This window comes from Pristis pectinata, chromosome 34, assembly GCF_009764475.1.
Source record: "Pristis pectinata isolate sPriPec2 chromosome 34, sPriPec2.1.pri, whole genome shotgun sequence".
Taxonomy (NCBI): Eukaryota; Metazoa; Chordata; class Chondrichthyes; order Rhinopristiformes; family Pristidae; genus Pristis; species Pristis pectinata.
This window is the reverse complement of record NC_067438.1, coordinates 9,465,018-9,491,330: the sequence shown is the minus strand read 5'-3', so window position 1 is coordinate 9,491,330 and position 26,313 is coordinate 9,465,018. Positions and strand designations below refer to the sequence as shown.

Genomic DNA, 26,313 nt, shown 5'->3' with positions numbered 1-26,313 from the left:
GGGGGGGATGGAGAAGAAAGGGAGGGGTTACCAGAAGTTAGAGAAATCGATGTGGAGGCCGTCAGGTTGGAGACTCCCCAGGCGGAATATGAGGTGTTGTTCCTCCAACCTGCACCTGGTCTCAACGTGGCAGTAGAGGAGGCCGTGGACAGAAATGTCAGTGTGGGAGTGGGATGTGGAATTGAAGTGGGCGGCCACCGGGAGGTCCTGGCTGTTGCGGCGGACGGAGCGAAGGTGCTCGACGAAGCGGCCACCCAATCTGTGTCCCCGTATTCAAATATATAGTTAAACAAAGATGGAAGATGAGGTGCTGTTGCTCAAGCTTACACTGGGCCTTGTTATAATAGTGCAGGAGGCTACAGACAGGGAGGTCACAGTGGGATGGAGAATTGAACTGTCAGGTAACAGGAAACTCGGGGACACAGAGTGGACGCTGATGATCCACAAAGAGGACACCCAATTCTATGTGTGGTTTCCCCAGTGCAGAGGAGAACACCTTGTGAATGCCGGATACAGTTCGCTGGAAGTGCAAGTGAGTCACTGCTTCACCTGGAAGGGCAGTTTGGTCCCTGGACGGTGGGAAGGGAAGGGGTAAGAGGACAAGTGCAGCATCTCCTGCTGTTGCATGGGAAAGTGGCATCAGAGCACAGAACATAGACCAGCACGGCGCAGGAACTGGCTCTTGGCCCCACACCTTGACTTCACAGAGGTTCCATGGCGCAGCTGGCAGAATATAGAAATGGCTCAGGCATCTGACGATGAGGCATTCTGCCAAATGGTTTTGACAATCTGCTCCAGAAGTCATCCCACAGGATGCAGTCTGTTGGTATTTTTGGTATTAGTATTGATATTGGTTTATTATTGTCACTTGTACCAAGGTACAGTGAAAAACTTGTCTTGCATACTGATCGTACAGGTCAATTCATTATGCAGTGCAGTTACATTGAGTTAGTGCAGAGTGCATTGAGGTAGTACAGGTAAAAAACAATAACGGTACAGAGTAAAGTGTCACAGCTACAGAGAAAGTGCAGTGCAGGTAAACAATAAGGTGCAAGGTCACAACAAGGTAGATTGTGAGGTCAAGAGTCCATCTCATCATATAAGGGAACAGTTCAATAGTGGTAAAGACAGAGTCCATGGAGGGGAGGCTGGTTTCCGTGATGCGCTGGGCTGTGTCCACAACTCTCTGCAGTTTCTTGCAGTCCTGGGCAGAGCAGTTCCCATACCAAGCCGTGATACATCCAGATAGGATGCTTTCTATGGTGCATTGATAAAAGTTGGTGAGTGTCACAGGGGACATACCGAATTTCTTTAGCCTCCTGAGGAAGTCGAGGTGCTGGTGAGCTTTCCATCACCTTCCGCTCTCTACTGGTTTTCCGAGTCTGTCAGAGCTCCTCCTGCCCTTCACGCGATTTCAGCAGCTGGTTTTCTTGGATCTCAGAAGCACCATCGCACGGCTTTCCCTTGGCCCTGCCCTGATACTGGGGAATCGAAAGATATCAGACTCATGCCTTGATACAGTGGCACGGTAGGGTAGCAATGAGCCTAACACTATTACAGCGCCCGCGACCCGGGTTCAATTCCTGACGCTGTCTGTAAGGAGTTTATATGTTCTCCCCGTGTCTGCGTGGGTTTCCTCCGGGTGCTCCGGTTTCCTCCCACATTCCAAAGATGTACAGGTTAGGAAGTTGTGGGCATGCTATGCTGGCGCCAGAAGCGTGGCGACATTTACGGACTGTCCCCAGAACACTTTACGCAAAGATGCATTTCACTGTGTTTCGATGTACACGTGACTAATAAAGAAATCTTATTTCACAGAAGTTACACTGGCAGTTGGCGGAATATAGAAATGCACCAAAAAAGGAAACACGTGGGTCTAAAGTGTCAGAGAGAACAGATTGATGGCTTGCATTGGAGGAAATACTGAAGTCCTTCATAACAAAGGGTAATCAAAGGAGGGAAATAATGAATCAAGGGGAAAGTCACCTTTGATACAGATGAGATAACGAACACTGCACTGAACGTCTACAGCGATGATAAAGGCATGACAGTGTTGCAGGAAATGAGGTACATAGAAGATAAAACAGTACAGCACAGGACAGGCCCTTCAGCCCACAATGTCTGTGCCGAACGCAATGCCGAATTAAAGTAAATCTCTTCTGCCTGCACGTGATCCGTATCCCTCCATCCCCTGCAGATTCATGTGCCTGTCTAAAAGACTTTTAAACACCTCTATCGTATCTGCTTCCACCCCACCCCTGGCAGCCCGTTCCAGGCACCCAACACGATGGTAAATAAACGGGGTTCTGTAAAAGTAGAGGAGGTGCTTGAACTGGGACACCAGGTGTTTCACTCAGTTTCTCCTCCCTCAGATGCTGCCCGACCCACTGAGTATCATAGATTTCCAGCGTCTGTGGGTTTTTTTATTTTCACTGATCTGTGACAGGGCTGGAAGTAGAATAATCCCCTTTCTGGTTGTGATGCTTCCAGGTTGTAGGGATGGAATTAACAACGGATCTTATCCTAGTCTTTTAACCCAGGTGACAGCAGGGAACATTTACAACCTTGTGCTCAAAGGGAAGAGAAATAAACCCAGTCACTTGGTGGCGGGGTTGGGGAGACATCCGCGGCGGGGACACTTTGAGAAACTATAACCCAGGAATAAATTAATCCTAAATCGTGATTGCAAGGATTAATGTGTGTAAGTCACCATTGGTTTATCCAAGGCAAATTGTGTCTGACAAACTTTGTTTTAATTTTGCAACAGATTAACTGGCAGGGTGGGTGAAAGTGGTGCAGTTGTTTCAGGTCATAGGTTTAGTGGGGATTTTATAAAGTGGTTTTTGATGGACTTTGGTGATATTGAATGCCAAGGGATTAATGGGGTCGATGCAAAACTGGTCAGAGTCAGGGGCAGAGAGAGGTGGTGTCCACCTGGGGGCGATGTTGAGGCATTCATCGCCCTGCCTACCCAGCCCCCGCTGGCTCTCTTTGTTTGCACCTGTCCACATCGTTGAATTTTAGATTCAGTTTGAGAGAGAGAAGAATAGGTCCAAGATTATTGTCTTAAATATAACTCAAGGCAATTATGAGGGCATGAATGCAGCGTTAGCTAAAGTAGACTGTAAATTACATTGAGAGATTTATCAGTCAAAACACAGTGGCAGACATTTAAGTGGATCTTTCAGAATACGGAGAACAGATACATTCAGAATCAGGCTTATTATCACTGACATATGACGTGAAATATGTTGGTTTGCAGCAGCAGTACAGTGCAAAGGCATTACTGCAAATTACAATATAAATAAATAGTGCAAAACAAAAAAAATAACAAGGTAGTGTTCATGGGTTCATGGACTGTTCAGAAATCTGATGGCGGAGGGGAAGAAGCTGTTCCTGAATCATTGACTGTGGGTCTTCAGGCTGCGGTACCTCCTCCCCCATGGTAGTAAGGAGAAGAGGGCATGTCCCGGGTCATAAAGGTCCTTATGCTGCCTTCCTGAGGCACCGCCTCTTGAAGATGTCCTCGATGGTGGGGAGGGTTGTGCCTGTGATGGAGCTGGCTGAGTCTACAACCCTCTGCAGCCTCTTGCGATCCTGCGCATTGGAGCCTCCGTACCAGGTGGTGATACAACCAGTCAGGATGCTCTCCACTGTACATCTATAGAAAATTGCAAGAGTCTTTGGTGACATACCAAATCTCCTCAAACTCCGAATAAGTTAGAGCCGCTGGCCTGCCTTCTTTGTGATTGAATCAACATATTGGGCCCAGGATAGATCCACTGAGATGTTGATGTCCATGAACTTGAAGCTGCTCACCTTTTCCACCGCTGACCCCTCAATGAGGACTGGTGTGTGTTCTCCCAACTTCCTCTTCCTGAAGTCCACAAACAATTCCTTAGTCTTGCTGATGTTGAGCGCAAGGTTGTTGTTGTGACACCACTCAACCAGCCGACCTCTCTCACTTCTGTATGCCTCCTCATCACCATACAGTCACAGAGTCACACAGCACAGAAACAGGCCCTTCAGCCCAACTGGTCCATCTCGACCAAGATGCTCAAGGGTCCAGTTGCCTGTGTTTTGCTCATATCCCTCTGACCCTTCCCTATCCATCCCACAGCATGGACCCTGCCTCTCCTGAGCCTCTTCCAGACCAAGCCCTAGACCCATCAACCCTCACTATCCCAATCCCTCAACCTCTCAAAGCCTCCCTCCCAGTGCAACCCAATTCCCTTCCCTCCACGCGCGCGCGCACACACACACACACACACACACACACACACACACACACACACACACACACACACACACACACACACACACAGAGTAAGTTGTGAAGAAGATATAAGGAAGCCACAAAGGGGTACAGACAGGTCAGCTGAGCTCTGACAACTGGAGTGTAATGTGGGAAAATGTGAAGTTGTCCACTTTGGTTGGGAAAATTTAAAAAAATGCATTTTATATATATAGTGAAAGATGGCAAATGTCTGAGATGCAGAGTGATCTGGGCATTCCAGTGCATGAATTACAAATGGTGAGTATTGGTATTGATTTATTATTGTCACTTGTACTGAGGTACGGTGAAAAACTTGTCTTGCAAACCGATCATACAGGTCAATTCATTACACAGTGCAGTTACATTGAGTTAGTACAGAGTGCATTGAGGTAGTACAGGTAAAAGCAATAACAGTGCAGAGTAAAGTGTCACAGCTACAGAGGAAGTGCAGTGCAGGTAGACAATAAGGTGCGAGGTCACAACAAGGTAGATTGTGAGGTCCAGAGTCCATCTTATCATATAAGGGAACCATTCAATAGTCTTGTCACAGTGGGATAGAAGCTGAGGTACGTATCCTCAGGCTCCTGAATCTACCACTTGATGGAAGAGGAGGGAAGAGAGAATGACCCGGGTGGGTGGGGTCTTTGATTGCACTGGCTGCTTCACCAAGGCAGCAGGAGGTAAAGGCAGAGTCCATGGAAGAGAGGTTTGTTTCAGTGATGTGCTGGGCCGTGTCCACAACTCTCTGCAGTTTCTTGAAGTCCTGGGCCGTACCAAGCCGTGATACATCCAGATAGGATGGTTTCTATGGTGCATCGATAAAAGTTGGTGAGTGTCAAAGGGGACATCCCAAATTTCTTTAGCCTCCTGAGGAAGTAGAGGTGCTGGTGAGCTTTCTTGGCCATGGCATCTACGTGGTTGGACCAGGACAGGCTGTTGGTGATATTCACTCCCAGGAACTTGAAGCTCTCAACCCTCTTGACCTCAGCACCATTGATGTAGACAGGTGCATGTACACCGCCCCCTTTCCTGAAGTCAATGACCAGCTCTTTTGTTTTGTTGACATTGAGGGAAAGGTTGTTGTCATGACACCATGTCACTAAGCCCTCTATCTCCTTCCTGTACCTTGACTCATCGTTATTTGAGATACAGCCTACTACGGTGGTATCACGTATAGCAAGTAATTTGGGTAGCTAACAAAATTCTATGGTTTATTACGCTAAATCCAAAAGTCAATTAACCAATCTGGATCCCTCTGTGGCCTCCATCCGCCACAACTGATTTTCCAACCTACTTTTGTGCCATCAGCAAATTTAGCAACAGTACCTTTGGTGTCTTCATCCAAGTCATAGAGTCGTAGAGTTATACAGCACAGAAACAGGCCCTTCGGCCCATCTGGTCCATGCCGACCAAGATGCCCCATCCAAGCTCATCCCATTTGCCAGCGTTTGGCCCATAACCTTCTAAACCTTTTCCAATCCACGGATCTGTCCAACTGTCTTTTAAAAGTTGTTATTGTACCTGCCTCAACCACTTCCTCAGGCTGTGACCCTGCATCAGGACTCAGAGTGGAGAGGGGAGATAACCAGTGTAAAGAGGTGAGTGGGAGGGGCAAGAGCTGGCAAGTGACAGGTGGATCCACATGAGTCATTCATACAATTGTAATGCCACAGTTATATCAGGTCTGGCTGGATTACCCTGTACAGTGTTGTTCTCCTTATTTAAAGCAGGATGGTAATGAATTGGAAAACGTTTCAAAGAGAAGGTTAAGAGATTAATAGCTGAAATTGGCGGTTTGTCTTGTGAGGACTGGTTGGACAGGCAAGGCATACCTGTACGATCGGTTTGTAAGACAAGTTTTCCACTGTACCTCGGTACAAGTGACAATAATAAACCAATACCAATACATCTGTCCAGGTGAAGGGTCTCGACCCGAAACGTCGACTGTCTATTTCCCTCCACAGATGCTTCCTGACCCGCTGAGTGCCTCCAGTTTCCAGCGTCTGCAGTCTCCTGTGTCTCCACGAGGTTTACATCTGCTGAAATTGAGAACAATGGGAGAGCATGTTCGAAACGAGTAAGAGCCCACATTGTTTAACTACGCATCTGCAAATCAAGCAGTCTTCGGAATTAAAGGAAGGTGATCCCTCCGTGTGTCCTGACCCCTACCATTGACGTACCCACTCTCTGCATTGCCACAGTGGGAACGGACTGCTGTCTAGCGGCAGATCCCAGGCCACTGTCACAGTGGGTGGCGACGGACGGGTTCGGTGTTGTGGGTCTGTGGCCAGTGGGGATCTGATGACCCGGGATTGAGAAGAGACATTGGCTCCTGCACGGTCGCTGGATGTTTCGTGCAATAGCGAAGAAAAGGTGGGAGCTGGAGAAAGGGGATGGTTCAAATATGAACCCAATCGCGACATCTCAGGCAATGTGGCGTCGTCTGAGGACAGCATTTATTCCGAGGGGAGGGTCACCAGCAGGGAACCACGGCTCTGGTGCAGTGCGGACATTTCCAGCGTTTTCTGGAGGGTTTTTTTTTCTGTAATTTTGTACCATGCGGCACAGGTGGGTGGGCCGGGCCGGGAGATTCTGCAACCAAATGCTGGCATTGGCACGGTGCACGGTGCGGGTCTGCGGGCAGAGCAACGCAGTGACGCTTGGCGCAGCCAATGAAAGCACCGTGAAACCACAGATAATTAAATGCAGAAAGAGGGCTGCAGAATGACACAGATTGAACCCGAAGTAACGAAGAATACAGGACATCTTGGACGGACGCAAAGGCGAAAGGGTGTCGCTGTTGATTGCTGATGGTTAAGGCCAGAGAGAGAGATGTCCCAAATTCAGGAAAGCAGTATATAGGAGCAGTCTGTGTGGAGACAGAATTTAAAAAAAACAAGAAGTAATTTAACGGAGAGGTGTACCAGAGTGCTAACAGCAATCATAAGGTACATTACTGCCCCCACCCGCTTCTGTGGGGCTGGGTTCAGTGCAATGATGACGCAATGAGTAACAGGGCGACATTTTGTAAACATTGTGAACAGATGCGATGGTGCTCGGTGCAGCGAATGGCGACTTTGCAATGTTCTGCATTGTGGAACTGTGTATATAACGAAAAGTGCGTATTTTGAAAGCAGTCTAAACCGTTCTCCCTCGCTGTTAACTCCGTGTGCACCGAGCAAGGGGGAGTTCCGCGGTTCGGACTGCGGAGAGGATCCGACCTGCGGCTCCCGCTGGGCTGCTGGATGTTGTTGCCGCTTTGTGTGCTTGGTGCGGAAGGTAAGCTGCCGTCATGTCGGAACAGCTGAGGTAAACAAAGGTCGTGTTTTGTGTTTCAGCGCTCGGAGCTGTGGTCACCGGACGGGGTCAAATGTTGTCTCAGGGGAACTGTCCCCAGCGGGGCAACCTCCCGGGACTGGTGCAGGGCGTGCGGTCACCTTGGACAGCCCCTGTGTGGCTTCGTCTGCACACCAACCCCCCTCCTCACCTGGATCCACCGGTCACACGCCAGCTCTTGCCCCTCCCACTCACCTCTTTACTCTGGGTATTGTCAGTGAAAAACTTGTCTTGCAAACCGATCGTATAGGTCAATTCATTACACAGTGCAGTTACATTGAGTTAATACAGAGTGCATTGATGTAGTACAGGTAAAAACAATAGTACAGAGTAAAGTGTCACAGCTACAGAGAAAGTGCAGTGCAATAAGGTGCAACAAGGTAGATGGTGAGGTCAGAGTCCATCTCATCATATAAGGGAACCGTTCAATAGTCTTATCACAGTGGGGTAGAAGCTGTCCTTGAGCCTGGTGGTATCTTCTACCCAATGGAAGAGGAGAGAAGAGAGAATGACCTGGGTGGGTGGGGTCTTTGATTGCTCCCCTTTACACTCTGATGCAGGGTCACAACCTGAGGAAGTGGGTGAGGCAGGTACAATAAGAACTTGTTTAAAAGACAGTTGGACAGGTACATGGATTGGAAAGGTTTAGAAAGTTGTGGGCCAAACGCCGGCAAATGGGACCAGCTTGGATGGGGCATCTTGGTCGGCATGGACCAGTTGGGCCGAAGGGCCTGCTTCCGTGGTGTATCGCTCTATCTATAACCCAAAACGTTGTTGCCTCCACAGATGCTGCCTGACCCACTCTGTTCCTCCAGCAGCTTGTTTGTTGCTACAGTGGGATGTACTGAAACCCAGTGCAGTTACCACAACGGCCCATGGGGTTAGACCACAGTGCAGTGTCCCTGTCTCCCACCACCAGAGACTGAGCTTGGTGGAATAACCGCCTTTGCTCATCACTGATGTACTGTCTGGGATTGAGAAATTGGTGTTCTGTTTATAGATAAGTATTCGAGGAATTGAGAGACGAGGAACTGAAACAGAGACATGGGAGGGTTTGCAGCATCGAGTGGCTTACTCCTAATTTTTTTGTGTTTACTTATTGTAAACGTTGTGGGAGAAAGTAATGTAGTGGTGTAGTAAATGAAGAGGATGTGAGGTCCTGCATTGCATGAAGCCTTAAGAGACTGCAGATCCTGGAACCTGGAACACCTCCCCATCGTCCTCTCCCCATCTACAATAGTAGATGAATAAAGAAGCTCGTGGGTCTAAAGCGTCGAAGAGAACAGATCGATGGGTCACATTAGAGGAACTGCTGAAGTCTTTCATAACAGAGGAATAAAGGATAATCAAAGAAGGGAAATAATGAATCAAAGGGCAAATCATCTTGGATACAGATGAGATAATGAGCACTGAACTGAAATTCATATGCACAGGGATGCAAGAAGCTGCAGAGAGTGGTGGACTCGGCCCAATACATCATGGGCACATCCCTCCCCACCATCGGTGGTATCAACAGGAGTTTGGGTCAAGGTGGTGCAATTGTTTATGTCATGGCTTTAAAGGGGATTTTATAAAGTGCCTTTTGAAGGGCGTTGGTGATACTGAATGCCAAGCGATTAAAGGGGCAGTGATAGTTTGGATGAAAACTGGTCAGAGTCAGGGGCAGAGAGAGATGGTGTCCACGGGGGCGATATTGTCCTCTCCCTCTCCCTCTCCCTCGAACCCTGTGCTGATTTTCCGTACCCTGTCGAACCCAGATCTGAACCAATCCCGTGCCTCTCCTGCCCAGTCATTCCCTCTCTCCGCCCACCCTCCCACTGATAGGTCTGCACTTACTCAGTGAAGGGGGACAGCTGGATTGGCGCAGAAAGACCCCAGTGACACGATGCTGCGGCCACTGAGTTGGATTTAACAGTGACCAGTTATTGAACGCTGGCCGGTCTCTGGCTGTGTCCTCCCTGAGATCAGTCCATATGAAGTCTGCAACCTAGCAACTCAGACGAGGGGAAGGTGTGGTGCTTGGCACCCGCTGGGTTCAGCACTGAGTATTTAATGACTCAGCAATATATCTGGGCGAATAAATAAATACTTTTTTTACATATGTCTTTCATAACGTTTTGCCTTTGATATAACTCCATCTACTTTAGCCATGCAGGTCCTCTTATCAGTTAGTCGTCAGACAACTGACCATTTATTTGCAGCAGATGCACACTGTGTAACTCAGTGGGAATACCTTTTTGCATCATTGGCACCTCAATATTCATAAGCATTGAAAAGCTGGAACAAGCTAGCAGATGCAACATAAGATCGCATTGATGCATCCTGTTTGCCTGTGCAATACATGGAGCCTACTAGCACACAGAAGCTGTCGTGGCAGGATGTGTGGCTATTCATCTGAGACAAGCTGTGGTAAATTAAGGCAATGAGCAAAGCAGAGCTCCTTCCTCAATGTGCCCTTCCAGTCCAGTGACAAGTTGAGAACCAAGTTAGACAACAAAGTTCGAAACCTCAGTCACTTGGCATGTTAGGATATCCCCAGCCCAAAGAGTACTTCTAACCCAGTCCAGAGGCTAGTGACCATGAAACCAATAACACACTGACAACAGCTGTAGGACGAAGCTGAAATGTCCTACGTCCAATATCCTAACCTAGCACCCTTGATCTTAGAAAATGTAAATATAAAGTTTGAAAAATATAAATAACATTTAACTTTTTTTAGTGATTACCAAACATTCTTCCCATTATCTGCTTCCAAACAGGTCAGGCACAATCAGCCAGATGGAGTCAACTTGAAGCACAGGAAGTGGACAGCCACCCCACTGTAAACAAGGTCACGAAGCTGGAGAATTCGTGGTCAGCTGAATTTTGAGAGCTGTCTAGTTTTCAGAGACTGGATAATGTACAACAGGACATCACATGAATGATAGACAAATAGGGGGCTATGTGGGAGGGAAGGGTTAGATAGATCTTAAAGCAGGATAAAATGTCGGCACAACATTGTGGGCCGGAGGGCCTGTACTGTGCTGTCGTGTTCTACGTTAAAGAAGTGTCACCACTTAAGCTAGGTAGTACTGTAAGTAGCAAAAACAGACCATGGTGGGGACACTCAGCAGGTCAGGCGGTATGTGTGGAAAGAGAAACAGAGCTGATGTCTCAGATTGTGGAACTTTCATCAGAACTGGGACAAAGAAGATGGTTTCAAGCTGCAGAGAAGTTTGCTGAGTGTTTCCGGCACTTTCTGATCCTGCCTCAGGTGTCCAGCATCTGTAGTTTTTTCTTGTAATGTTCAGATTGTGTGTTCTAACCCACTAACAAGAAAGACAAAGAGGGAGAGGAAGGTGTCACCTGAAGCCAATGATGAGCTTACTGAGGTTGTGTTACAGTAATGCTGCAAAAAACAATCTGACCAACTAAATCTTCTTAGGAATTTTATGCGAACAACACAGCAATTAACATTAAGAAATAAATCAAGTGTAATGAATGTTCATGTGTGTAGATTTATTTGAGTTCATTAGAATCCTCTGTTATATGGAATTTTGAAATCAGAACATTCTTCAATATAAATGAAAGTATGGAAGAGATGTTGAGACATATCATGGTAATCGAATGACTGCAATCATCGCTGGTTGGTGAGTTAATTGTCTGCTGTCTATTGCCCTTAGTTTGTAGGTGGGTGGCAGAATCTGGGGAGAATTTTTAAAAAATGGAATTATGTCTGATTAGTGTGAGTGAGTGGTTGGTGGTCACGTGATCTCAGTGGGCCGAAGGTCATGTCCTTGTGATGTATCTTGGTCTGACTGCAGGATTTTTCCGTGTCAGAGGGAATTGGTAAGATAGAGGATGCCAACACTGAAAGCTTGTAAAATGTGACTGAGAGTAGAAAGGAAGAACAAGCTACTGCTGACAACATCACATTATATTGTCCACTTTGCCCGTGGAATACGTGGTGCTTATGAGTGCATGGAAGCTGAAGTTCCAGGAAGTACAGCTGCCCAACTGAACCAGAACTGGAAGGAAATCTGTGATGAGCTGAAGTGAAACAGAGCTCTTCGCTCGACAGCTCTGTGTTTGTCCCTATTGCTTGAGCAAAGGTTCAGTTACAGGCTGAGAACCAATTTACACAGTCAAGTTGGAGCAAGCCAACAAATGATCTGCTGGAGGAACTCAGTGGGTCGAGCAGCATCCGCGGGAGGAAAGGAACTGTCGAGGTCTCGACGCTAAATGTCAACAATTCCTTTCTGCCCACAGATGCTGCTCAACCCACTGAGTTCCTCCAGCAGATTGTTTGTTGCTCCAGGTTCCAGTTCCTGCAGTTTCTTGTTTCCGCAAGAGTTAGAGCAAGCCTAGCCTGGTACTTGCCAGTTGAACATTAAAGTCATTTCAGCTATTGTGTAAACACAGATGCTAAGCAGTACGTGACTTGAGTGTTGACAGTAGCAGAGTCACAAGCTTTCAGCAGTTGCACACACAAGAGGGTTTATGTTTCTGAATCAACAGTATTTCCACCAGTTACATGGCCTATCGCGGACGTGACGGAATTCTCATCAGCTTGCTGAGATAAGTTCATCTCCAGCAACACTGAGAAAGCTCAGAACCATCCAAGACAAAGTAGCCAGCTTGATTGTCAGCCCCTACCCCACCCTTTCAATTCACTCAGGTCTCGGTGTGTACCATCTCCATAATGCACTGCAGTTACATGTCCGGGGCACTCCAACAGCACCCTGACTCCAAGGACAACAGGTACATGGGAACATCAGGATCCATTACTTCGCCTCTGAGTTGTACACAATCTTTACTTGGAAATACAGTCCTTCGTTTTCTCTTGGTCTGGAACTTTATGTAAGAGTACTGTGAGAGTTCCTTTTCCCCAGGATAGAAAACAATTTGCTTTCACGCCAGGCTGTGGGTTCTGAGCAGAGGCAAGGGCTAGAGAGAAAGGTAGTAAGATTGAAAATAATAAATGGACTGTGATAGGTGTAGGAGGAACAAATCCAAGAGTAAAGAGGGCAGGCACGGTAGTGTAGCGGTTAGCGTGACACTATTACAGCGCCAGCGACCCGGGTTCAATTCCGGCCGCCGTCTGTAAGGAGTTTGTGGTTTCCCCCATGCCTGCGTGGGTTTCCTCCGGGTGCTCCGGTTTTGTCCCACATTCCAAAGATGTACGGGTTAGGAAGTTTGTGGGCGTGCTATGTTGGCGCTGGAAGTGTAGCGACACTTGTGGGCTGGCCCAGAACACTCCTCGCAAAAGATGCATTTCACTGTGTGTTTCGATGTACGCATAACTAATAAAGAAATCTTAAGTAGACAAGGATACGTGTCAAATAGGACAAGCTGAGGGTTCTGTATCTGAACACAATTGGCATCCAAAACCAAAAAGACGATCCGAAACTGCAGATAACTAAATGCAGGAGGAGGATTGCAGAATGACACAGATTGAACCCGAAACAACGAAGAATACATGACATCTTGGACGGACAGAAAACTAGAAGGACATCTGGAGGGACCACAGGAGTACGAGACATCACGGAAGGACAAAAAGGCGAAGGAGTGTCGCTGTTAATTACTGATGGTTAAGGCCAGAGAGAGAGAGAGATGTCCCAAATTCAGGAAAGCAGTATGTAGGAGCAGTCTGTGTGGAGACAGAATAAAAAAAACAAGAAGTAATTTAACGGAGAGGTGTACCAGAGTGCTAACAGCAATCATAAGGTACGTTAGCACCCCCACCCGCTTCTGTGGGGCTGGGTTCAGTGCAATGATGACGCAATGAGTAACAGGGCGACATTTTGTAAACATTGTGAACAGATGTGATGGTGCTCGGTGCAGTGAATGGCGACTTTGCAATGTTCTGCATTGTGGAACTGTGTATACAGCGAAGAGTGCGTATTTTGAAACCAGTCTAAAACGTTCTCCCTCGCTGTTAACTCCGTGTGCACCGAGCAAGGGGTTCGGGATGCAGTTCCTGATCCGCTCGGGGCTGGCTGGCTGTCCCGGATCCGACCTGCGGCTCCCGCTGGGCTGCTGGATGTTGTTGCCGCTTTGTGTGCTTGGTGCGGAAGGTAAGCTGCCGTCATGTCGGAACAGCTGAGGTAAACAAAGGTCGTGTTTTGTGTTTCAGCGCTCGGAGCTGTGGTCACCGGACGGGGTCAAATGTTGTCTCAGGGGAACTGTCCCCAGCTGGGCAACCTCCCGGGACTGGTGCAGGGCGTGCGGTCACCTGGCACATTGGGGGTAAGGGGTTGTTTACGTTTGGGCTTCGGGCGGTGGGCGGGACTTGGTGCTTTCCAAACAAGAGCTGTCAACAGTCTGCAATGTGGGATCGGCAGTGAATACTGAGTTCTCCAATTTCAGGCATCCCCACTGTTCCTTTCTCTCTCTCTCTCTCTCCCGATCCACCCAGGTCCTCCGGTACACACCCTTCTTTCCAACCCCCCCACAGCCCTCTGTCACCCAGCTCCTGCCCCCTCCCCCCCCCCCACCTGGTTATCCGTCTATCACCCACACACTCGACCCAGGGCCCCCCGTCACCTGCCTTTTCTCATCAGGTTCCTTTGTTGTCTCCACCTGTCACCTGCCAGACTCTGTCATCATCTCCGCCCCTCCTTCCCCTGTGTGGCTTCATCTGCAGACCAACCCCCCCCCTCCCTCACCTGGATCCACCTGTCACTTGCCAGCTCTTGCCCCTCCCACTCACCTCTTTACACTGGTTATCTCCCCTTCACTCTGATGCAGGGTCACAACCTGAGGAAGTGGGTGAGGCAGGTACAATAAGAACTTGTTTAAAAGACAGTTGGACAGGTACATGGATTGGAAAGGTTTAGAAGGTTATGGGTCAAACTGGCAAATGGGACCAGCTTGGATGGGGCATCTTGGTCAGCATGGACCAGTTGGGCCGAAGGGCCTGTTTCCGTGCTGTATTGCTCTATCTATAACCCAAAACGTTGTTGCCTCCACAGATGCTGCCTGACCCACTCTGTTCCTCCAGCAGCTTGTTTGTTGCCACAGTGGGATGTACTGAAACCTGGTGCAGTTACCACAACGGCCCATGGGGTTAGACCACAGTGCAGTGTCCCTGTCTCCCACCACCAGAGACTGAGCCTGGTGGAATAACCTCCTACACCCATCACTGATCTACTGTCTGGGATTGAGAAACTGGTGTTCTGTTAATAGTCAAGGAATTGAGAGACGAGGAACTGAGAAAGAGACATGGGAGGGTTTGAGGCACCGAGTGGCTTACTCCTAATTTTTTGAGTTTACTTATTGTAAACATCGTGGGAGAATGTTATGTGGTGTAGTAAATGAAGAGGATGCAAGGTCCTGCATTGCATGAAGCCTTGAGACTGCAGATGCTGGAACCTAGAACACCTGCCCATCGTCCCCTCCCCATCTACAATAGTAGATGAATAAGGAAGCTTGTGTTCGAAGAGAACACTTGCCAGTTCTTGCCCCTCCCACTCACCCCTTTACACTGGTTATCTCGCCTTTACACTCCTGATGCAGGGTCACAACCTGAAATGTTGACTATCCTGTTGCCTCCACAGATGCTGCCTGACCCACTCTGTTCCTCCAGCAGCTTGTTCATTGCCACAGTGGGATGTACTGAAACCCGGTGCAGTTACCACAACGGCCCATGGGGTTAGGTCACAGTGCAGTGTCCCTGTCTCGCATCACTGGATGCTGAGCTTGGTGGAATAACATCCTACACTCATCACTGATATACTGTTTGGGATTGAGAAATTGATGTTGTGTTAATAGATAATATTTAAAGATTCAGGAATTGAGAGTCATGAGGAACATGGTAAAGTTTGAGGCACCAGGTGACTTACTCCTGTTTACTTAATGTAAATGTTGTTTGGAAAATATAATGTGGTGGCGCAGTGAATGAAGAGGATGCAAGGTCCTGCATTGCATGAAGCCTTAAGAGACTGCAGATGCTGGAACCTTCAGCACCTGCCCGTCGTCCCCTCCCCATCTACAACGGTGAGGCCAGACCCAGATTGGGTGACTTCTTCACCAAGCACCTTCACTCCATCTGCTGTGCCAGTTGGGATCTGCCGGTGGCCAATCATTTTAGTTCCACTTCCGATTCCCACCCCGACGTGTCTTTCCTCGGCCCTCTCTACTGCCAGGTCGAGGCTAATTGTAAATTAGAGGAACGACGCCTCGTATTCCGCCCTGGCAGTCTCCAAACTGGTGGCATGAACATCGAATTCTCAGAATCCTGGTAACTGCTCCCTTCTGTTCCTTCCCCCTCTCCTCCTGGTCCAACTGGCCTCCATCATCCTATCTTTCCCCTCCCCCACCTCCATCTGCCCATCACCGCACTCGCCACCCATTGGTTCCCTTTCCTCGCCTCCCTTCCTCCGTTCCATCTTATCAGATTCCACCATCTTCAGCCATTTGTTACTCCCACCAATCACCTCCCTCATTCACCCACCTCCCTCATCTGCCTATCACGTCACTCACCTGGATCCACCTATCACCTGCCAGCTCTTGCCCCACTCCTTCCTACCACCTATCTCCCCTGATGAAGGGTCTCGACCAAAACGTTGACCAGGGATGCACTGCACATACTGCAGTGAGTGCTTGCAGCATTTTGTTTTCTCTGCTGCATGGGGTGCTGTGGCGGGCTGGTTGTTGGGGAGGCTCTGGGGAGGTTACCCCACCTGCATGCTGCTGACTGCCACGTCCTATGGTGCAGGACTGCTTGCTCAGCTTGGTTCAGCTGTCAGAGAGGCCACAGTGTCACAGATGGGCCGAGTCCAGGGTAATACCTTCCCAGCCACATCACTGATGGAAAGTTTGGGACTGAGAAATTGATGTCATGTTGACATATTCTGAGTAATTTGGTGCTGTGAGTAAAGACAGTGGAATGACCCACATTATAAAATGGAGCAAAAAACTGCTGGAGTAAATATATAATGATACATTTATGAATTACCTTTTTCTGGAATAAAAAAAGACCCTGGGTTAAGACACACTCAGGACTTTGGAGATGATGGTTTAGCAGATTATCCAGACTATTGGATGTCATTCCTATCAAAAGGCAACATTTTAAATTCACTTTTCTTTAGATTAGACAGTGCTGAATCTTAACATGTTGGGTCACTGGCCTGCTGTTCACGGTTTGTCACTCTGGGCTGAGGGCTCCTCCCTGCTAGCTGTAACTAGCTGTTGCCCTCTGTGGCCCCAGCTTCTCCCCTGGGAATGATCTCCACTCGTTCAAATCCCTCTTGATGAACCTTGGAACATGTTTCTTTCCCAATCCAACTTCTCCACCAGTTACTTTTCATTGCAGGGCCCTTAAAGAATATAAAGAAAGCAGGAAAGAGCTCAAACAGGGTATTAGGAAAGCCAAAAGGGGCCAGGAAACATCCTTGGCAAGTAGGATTAAGGAAAATCCAAAGGCATTTTACACAAATATTAAAATTCAGAGGGAAGCCAGGGAGAGAGTAGAACCACTCAAGAACAGAATTTATACCTGGGGCCAGAGGATGTGGGCAAGATACCAAATGAGTGCTTTGCATCAGTATTCACTCAGGAGAAGGACTTGGAGAATAGTTAGGTCAGTATGGGGTATGCTAATAATCTAGGGCATGTCAGGACAAAGGAGGTGGTGGTGTTGGGTCTGTTGAAGGAAATCAAGGTGGAGAAGTCCCCAGGGCCTGATGGGATCTATCCCAGGTTATTGATTGAGGCAGAGAGAAGACAGCTGCAGCCTTGACAAAGTGCTTTGTATCCTGTCTAGCCACAGGTGAGGTCCGAGTGGACTGAAGAGCAGCTGATGTTGTAAATGGGCCGACTAGTAAGTTTGCAGATGACACAAAAGATGGAGTTTGATCATCTTCACTGATGATTAAAGGATACAGAGGTTGTAGGAGAAACAAAGGACTGCAGATGCTGGAATCCAGTTGAAAAACACAATGATGCTGGAGGAACCCAGCAGGCCAGGCAGCATCTGTGGAGAAAAACAGGCGGTCAACGTTACGGGTCAGGACCCTCTTCAGGACTGCAGAAGACCTGAAATGTTGACCGCCTGCTTTTCTCCACAGATGCTGCCTGGCCTGCTGGGTTCCTCCAGCATCGTTGTGTTTTTCATACAGAGGATATAGATCAGTTGCCGATTTGGGTGTAGGAATGACAGGTGGAGCTTAAACTGGGCAAGTGTGAGGTTAAATGTAGGGGGAATGTTCACAGTAAATGGCAGGGCCCAAAGTAATCAGCACAACTGTGTACTGGCAATGTGGCTTTGAATTAATTTATCAGCAGTGGTTGTCACGGTTACCCACAATAAATAGATGACCAGGAGAAGCAGAAGATTCCTCAAGAAGTTAAACTTTTATTTGCAAAGAAAAGTTGTGACAGTCAGACAGTCAGTTACTAGTCACCCTCTGACTACTGCTCTCTGACTGCCCCCGAGCAAAGCTCGTGGGCCTTTTTTTATACCTTTTTTCTTAGCTCAATGACATTGTTACAATCCATCATGTTCTCTCTTATCTTCACAGTTTCATCCTTCACCATTTGCCTCCTTTCACAGTTGTCTCCTGGCTCACAACCATTTGTCTTTCGCCACAGTCATTTCCTGACTCAGTCACAGAGTGGCCCAGTTATTTATGGGCATTGGGAGTACTGGTACTAGGCTACAGAACTACCAGTTATAAAACAATACTAGGCTTATTCACTACAAGGCTAACAGTTATAAAACATTACAATGTGCCCCTATAACCTATGAGTTCTGAGACTTGCTGGCATCTGGTTTATCAGTTAAAAAACTATCAGCTTCAGAACTGCTACAAAATCATTAGTCACACTAGCCCTAACGACCATTAGCTATACAACAGATCAACAGTGTCTTCCTAGGAATGGGCTAACCATCTGTTTAATGAGCTACACTAAATCAAAAGTTCTCCCTAGGAATGGGCTAACTGTTTCTATATGAGCTATATGTTTCCCACACTAAGAGTTTCCTGCGCTCGAGCTGGAGAAGAAGGAGGCCCAGCGGCCATCTTAAGCACAGAGCAGACTATGAATAAAAAAAGTATAGCCTCTACTTTCTATATATTCTATATGCTTCAGTAGATTGATATCATTTCCAGCACCACCCAACTGGTGTCATCCTCTTGCAGCTTTTTGGCAGAGAGATAGTGGGTCTCATGACACAGATATAACATGTCTCATGACAGATAGTGTGTCTCATGGCAGGGAGGTAACAATATCTCATGACACGGTCTTTATGCTGTTTTGTTAAGAGTAGAAATTCTAGGTTGTCGTCACTGGGTATTAAGCCAACTAAAGTTTCAGCTTCTGCTCACTCATTTTGAAGAAGTGGGTATCAGGAACTGGACATCAGCTTTATTGGGCAGCTGGAGACTCACTCACACGAATCTCTCCCCCATCCCAATCCCACCACCCTTCACTCTCTCTACCCTCACTCCAATTCACCTGCTGCCCAACTCCCCTTTCACCAATGTTCCTCACCCCTTCCTGCCAAAACCCTGCTACTCAACACACCCTCAACAGCCACCTCCTGAACTTCTCCCCACATCCCAACTCTCTTCCTACACCCAATCCCCAGTCACCCCCAATCTCCCACCGACCTCCAGCCCCCCCACTTCACACCCCCGTACCCCCTCCCACGCTTCACTCCCCTGCTCGTCTCCCCTCCTCTGCTTCCCTCCTCAATCTCCTCCCCCAGTCTGTACCGTCCACCCTCTGACCCCCAGCTCCTCAGACGCAGAACATCTCTCTGTCCCGCGCCGATGCTGTCCCCATCCCCCACCCCGTGATTTCCAGTCCCACCACACACACACACACACACACACACACACACACACACACACACACACCGATCTCCAGTCCCACCACACGCACACACACACCCAATCTCCAGTCCCACCACACACACACACATACCCCCGATCTCCAGTCCCACCACACACACACACACACACACACACACACACACACACACCCAATCTCCAGTCCCACCACACACACACACACACACACACACACACACACACACACACACACACCCCGATCTCCAGTCCCACCACACACACACATACACACACACCCAATCTCCAGTCCCACCACACACACACACACACCCCCAATCTCCAGTCCCACCACACACACACACACACACACACACACACACACACACACACACCCCCAATCTCCAGTCCCACCACACACACACACATACCCCCGATCTCCAGTCCCACCACACACACACACACACACACACACATCCCGATCTCCAGTCCCACCACACACACACACACAATCTCCAGTCCCACCACACACACACACACACACACACACACACCGATCTCCAGTCCCACCACACACACACACACATACACACACACCCAATCTCCAGTCCCACCACACACACACACACACCCAATCTCCAGTCCCACCACACACACACACTCACACCCCCCCAATCTCCAGTCCCACCACACACACACACAGACACACACACACACACACACACACCCAATCTCCAGTCCCACCACACACACACATACACATACCCCCAATCTCCAGTCCCACCACACACACACACACCCGATCTCCAGTCCCACCACACACACACACACACACACACACACACACACAATCTCCAGTCCCACCACACACACACACACACATACCCCCAATCTCCAGTCCCACCACACACACACCCAATCTCCAGTCCCACCACACACACACACACACCGATCTCCAGTCCCACCACACACACACATACACACACACACACACCCGATCTCCAGTCCCACCACACACACACACACACACACACACACACACACACACACAATCTCCAGTCCCACCACACACACACACACACACACACACACACACACACATACACATACCCCCAATCTCCAGTCCCACCACACACACACACACACACCCAATCTCCAGTCCCACCACACACACACACACACACACACACACACACACACACACACCCCGATCTCCAGTCCCACCACACACACACAGACACACACACACACACCCCGATCTCCAGTCCCACCAAACACACACACATACACACACACACCCGATCTCCAGTCCCACCACACACACACACACACACACACACACCCCCCGATCTCCAGTCCCACCACACACACACACACACACACACACACCCCTGATCTCCAGTCCCACCACACACACACACACACACCCAATCTCCAGTCCCACCACACACACACACACACACACACACACACACACACACACACACACACACACCCCGATCTCCAGTCCCACCACACACACACAGACACACACACACACACCCCGATCTCCAGTCCCACCAAACACACACACATACACACACACACCCGATCTCCAGTCCCACCACACACACACACACACACACACACACACACACACACCCCGATCTCCAGTCCCACCACACACACACACACACACACACACACCCCGATCTCCAGTCCCACCACACACACACATACACACAAACACACACACGATCTCCAGTCCCACCACCCCCCCCCCCCGCCAATCACCAGTCTCTCCCTCTAGCGCCGCCGCCGCCGATCTCCAGTGCCGGATCCTCAGACATTAAGAACAACCACAGAACACTTTCTGCCCTCTTGTCATTCCCAGACTTGGTGAAGGGTCTCGGCCGTCCATCTCCCTCCGCTGACACTGCCCGACCCGCTGGGTTCCCACAGGGCAGCCCCAGGGCTGTGGGCACTGGAGCATGCGCGCTGCACCCGGGGTTCCCGGATGATGACGGTTGGCCCGGCCGCCATGGTGGCCGCGGGTCGGGGCGCGGAGACGGAGAAGGCGGTGGCTGGGTTCACGGGTTTTGGCGGTGCCATCTCCTCACCTCCTGCGTTCAGCACCCGCAGTGGGAAAAGATGGGCAGAGCGGGTGAGCCAATACTGGGTGGGAAATGGTGCCGAGTGAACAGGGAGAGGGTTAGTTTAAACCCCCTAAAGATGTACATCGTTCATGAACGCACAGCTGTACAATGCGGGACTTCATTGTCTTCAATCCCTGCACCAGACCCCTCAGTACATTTGCTCACAATATGTCAACATGTCATCAGTTCTTCAGCACTCAAGAAGCACCTGGAAGGGCCTGGAGGGATATTCCGGGAAATCTGGGACTAGTTGGGTGGAAAACGTGGTTGGCATGGACTCGCTGGGCCGAAGGGCCAGCCTCCGTGTTGCTTTGCTTTGTGACTCAGTCCCAGTTAGAATCGGGTTTATTATCACTGACTTACATGACATGAAATTTGTTGTTTCACGGCTGTGTTACAGTGCAAAGACATAAAAATAACTATAAATGACAAAATATTTAAACCTAGATAAAACATTGCATGAGTGATGAGGTTAGAGGTTACAGGACCTCCCTGGGTTAAGGATGCCCATACATACGAAGGAGCTCCCATAAATATTGTTAAATTTACACCAGGACTGGTCTTGGAAAAATAACCAGTTTACATGTACAGCAGACAATCTGCTGGATGAACTCAGCAGGTCCATTGATCAGAACTTGGGGCTGGGGGCAGGTGTGGGTGGGTGAGTGTGGGGTGGGGGTGGGAGGAATTGTCAATGTTTCAGGTCGAAACCCTGCATCAGGACCAGAACCTTGCAGGGTTTCAAACTGGAACATTGACAATTTCTTTTACTTCACAAATGCTGCTCAACCTGCTGAGTTCCTCTTGCAGATTGTTCGTTGCTCTGGATTTAAGCTCCTAGGAGTGAACATCACCAATAGCCCTAACATCCAACCACATAGACGCCACGACCAAGAATGCTCACCAGTGCCTCTACCTCCTCAGGATGCTAAAGAAATTTGGCATGTTCCCTTTGACACCAACTTTTATCGATGCACCCTAGAAAGCATCCTATCTGGATGCATCACGGCTTGGTATGGCAACTGCTCTGCCCAGGACCACAAGAAAATGTAGAGAGTTGTGGACACAGCTCAGCACATCATAGAAACCAGCCTCCCCTCCATGGACTATACCTCTCACTGGCTCAGTAAAGCAGCCAGCATATTCAAAGACCCCACCCACCTGGGACATTCTTTCTTCTCCCCTCTCCCATCAGGCAAAAGATACAAAAGCCAGAAATTACATACCACCAGGCTCAAGGACAGACTCTTGACCTTACAATCTAACTTGTTATGACCTTGCACCTTATTGTCTATCTGCACTGCACTTTCTCTGTAGCTGTGACACTTTACTCTGCATTCTGTATTTTACCCTGTCTGACTGCAATGCACTGTGTAATGAATTGATCTGCATGAACAGTATGCAGGACAAGTTTTTCACTGTAACTTGGTACATGGTAATAATAAACCATTTCCAGTTCCAGCATCTGCAGTCTCTTGTGTTTCCTGTTTCCATGTAGTCTCCCTGCAGCAATCAGACACCATTGTCGAAGCCCACAAGCTGCCAGCACGGGAGGCTACTTAGAAGAGTTGTTTTGGAAGTTGACAAGCAGTTGCTTCTATTGCTAGAGATGCAAGGGATTGCAGCTGCTGGAATCTGGAGCAAAAATACTCAGCAGATCAGGCAGCATCTGTAGAGGGAATTCCTGTCTGGTAACATTTCAGTAAATCACCTCCGTATCACAGAGTCACATGGCACAGAAATGGACACTTTGGCCTATCACAATCATGTTGACCTTTCTTGCCCAAATACTGTTTGCCCATATTAGGACTGTCTCCTTCTTGTGCCAGTAATGTAACAGTTAGCATAATGCTATTACAGTGCCAGTGACCCGGGTCAGTTCCGCTACTGTCTGTAAGGAGTTTGTACGTTCTCCCAGTGACTGTGTGGGTTTCCTCCAGGTGCTCCAGTTTCCTCTCGTAGGAAGTTGTGTGCATTGCTATGTTGGAAGAGTGGTGACACTTGCGGGCTGCCCCCGTTGTTAACGCGAAAAGGGTATTTCACTGTGTGTTTCGATGTACATGTGACAAATAAATAAACATTATTGTCTCCTAAACATACCAATTGTACCTGATTCCACTACGTAGTGCAGCACATGCCAGATATCACCCACTCTAAAATAGAAACTTACCCCTCAGATCTTCATCAGAACACCTTCCTCTCACCTTGAACCCATACCCTGTTGTTTTTGAGGCACCTACCATGGGAAAAAGATCTTGACTATCCATGCCTTTCATAATCTTATATATTTTCAAGGAAAACAAGCCCAGTCTGTTCTATCCACATGTAGAATCCTCCAATCCAGGCAACATCCTGGTGAATCTCTGCAATCTTTCCAGTGTATTCATATCCTTTGGATAGTGTCGCAACCAGAATTACAATACTTCCAAGTATGGCCTAACCAGTGTTTTGTAAAGTTGCAACGTAACCTAACTTTTATATTCTGAGCCCTGACCAATGACAGCAAGCATGCCATGTGCCGTCTTCACCACACACCCACCAGTTTTGCTATTGTCAGGAAACTATAGATTTGAACCTCAAGTAACTGTTCATCAACATTTCTTAGTGCCCTACCATTTATTGTATACGTTCTTTCCCCATTTGACTTCCCAAAATGCATTATCTCACACTTGCAGGGGTTAAGTTCCATCTCCCGACGCTCTGCCCAACTTCCCAATTGATCTATATCTTGCTGTAGCCTTGGACAGCCTTCTTCATTATCCACACCACCACCAAATCCTGTGTCATTTGCAAACATACAAATCATACCTTCCATGTTCACATCCAAGTGGCTAATGTATATCACAAACAGCAAAGGTCTCTAGCCTCCAGTACTCCATAGAAAAGAATCCAAGTTTGTTCAACCTTTTATTTAGCTAATACCCTCTAATCAAGGCAGCATCCCGGTGTATTCCAGATGAACTCTAATTCCAAACGAACTTTAATTCCGAATGAACTTATACCATAGGAACTTTAAGTACTTAGATCTCTCCCCAGTAACACTGTGCCCCAGTGTCACACATCACCACATGAATGTTTACCAACCTCCATGCTTCCTTCTTTTCTTTACTTGGTTCTATTTGGATTTCGGCAGGGAACCGGATCTACCTCAGATGAGGGATCACAGTGTTCATGGAGGTCGATGTAGGAGACAGACACAAGTGGTCTGAAGGTGCCTTATTTCTCCTGTTGACCTTCCGAACGCCGTCGTCCACTTAGTCAGTCCGGAAGTGTCCAGGTATTCTTGCGAAATCCTGCCAGCTAACGCCAATGTAAAAGTCGACCCGCACTCTGTAATAAATCAGACTACAGCAGAACCAAGGAGCATACAAAGAGTCCTTTATTGTTTAACATTAGGGGGAGTGGGAGTACACAGAAGAGCAAACAGTCAGTGTTGCTGTTCCCTGCACGTTGCCCGACTCAAGGAATACAGGATAACAAACTTAAGTACATTGTTCTTTGGTGGGTGTCCACCTATTGCACAGGAATACCCATATTTGGGTATGCTTGACCAGTTCACGCTACCATTGGTCAAGCCGAGGCTGCTGTTACGTACCAACAACAATAGAAACACACTGAGTCATGTATAAGTGTTAGAAACTATTTTATTAATAACTACTTGTAATAATAAGAAAAGTAAAAACGTTAGCTATCAAAAAGTGTTAGAAACTATTTTATTAATAACTATTTGTAATAATAAGAAAAATAAAAACGTTAGATATCAAATATTATCGCCAAAACTAAACTCAAAGTGTGTGTGTGGCAAATTCCCAACTCCAAGTTCAGGAATAGTTCTCAAAGTTCAGTTCAGCAAGTCATAAGGTGAAACGTGAGCAAAGGCTTTTGCAAAACCACCGTTGACTGAAGAGAAAATGTAGAGAGAATTTTAAAAATCCACACATTCCACGATGGAACTCATACGACACCTCAATCTCCATTGCTTTGTTCCGAAGTATCTGCCACCCTGAAGGCATTCGATACGTGGCCATCCACAGAAATACCTGTTTTCCAGTACAGGCTAACAACAAAGTGGACTCCACTTGTTTGCTCCAAAAATCCATACATGGATTGTAGTGACAGACACAGCTATTGTTCTTCATCCATTGATACAGAGACCGGCAGTCAGTCTCTCTCTCTCTCTCTCTCTCTCTCTCTCTCCTCGACTCACTGAGCAAAACCATCGGCGCTTTGTTATAATCTTGCTGTCTTGATGACACCACACACACACACACATACACACACACACACACACACACACACACACACACACACACACACACACACACACACACACACACACACACACTACTACTACTCTACTGTCCAGGTGCCTTAAAGGGACACTCACCAAATAGCAACCTGACTCGTAACACTGCTATGTGCACAAACAATCCTGTTCTTGTGGCCTTGAAGCTCAGAGCTAATAAGAAGTTGCTAGGCTTCACAAGCAGGTTCAAGCTGCTTACAAGTAAAGAGAGAGAGTAACCCTTTATTCACCAGAGCTCCCTTCCATTGTCTTCTACACTGGTGTACCTTTTCTGCACCCTCTCCAAAGCCTCCACATCCTTCCTGTAATGGGGTGACCAGAACTGGACACAATACTCCAGGTGCGGCCTAACCAAAGTTTTACACAGCTGCAACATGACTTCCTGACTAGAGGTCCATGTGACTGAAAACGGCAAGAATTAACCAAGCAGTTGAAAGTGAAAGAAAGATCCTGTGTTTTACTTACAAAATAAAAAAGGTAGGAAGT

At 48.1% G+C, this 26,313-nt stretch overlaps 1 protein-coding gene and 1 long non-coding RNA gene across 8 annotated transcripts in view; one reads left to right on the top strand and one right to left on the bottom strand.

The window, feature by feature from the left end:
- Positions 1–6,272: 6,272 nt before the first annotated feature.
- LOC127585780 (uncharacterized) lies at positions 6,273–24,649 on the bottom strand. Its single transcript, XR_007958596.1, has 3 exons — positions 24,606–24,649; positions 23,692–23,757; positions 6,273–6,312 (listed from the first exon to the last, which is right to left on the bottom strand). It is a non-coding gene; the product is annotated as an uncharacterized LOC127585780 (long non-coding RNA).
- The window catches only part of LOC127585773 (hepatocyte cell adhesion molecule-like), a 45,383-nt gene continuing 26,118 nt past the window's right edge, over positions 7,049–26,313 (top strand). The window contains exons 1-2 of one of the 7 annotated variants that reach the window (XR_007958594.1): positions 7,049–7,555; positions 10,372–11,097. Coding sequence is in view for 4 of the 7 variants with exons in the window: in XM_052043450.1 (XP_051899410.1) it covers positions 13,179–13,318; positions 13,728–13,840 (253 nt within the window). In the remaining 3 variants the exon portion in view is untranslated. The other 6 variants (XM_052043450.1, XM_052043449.1, XM_052043452.1 and 3 more) reach the window with 6 other exon arrangements.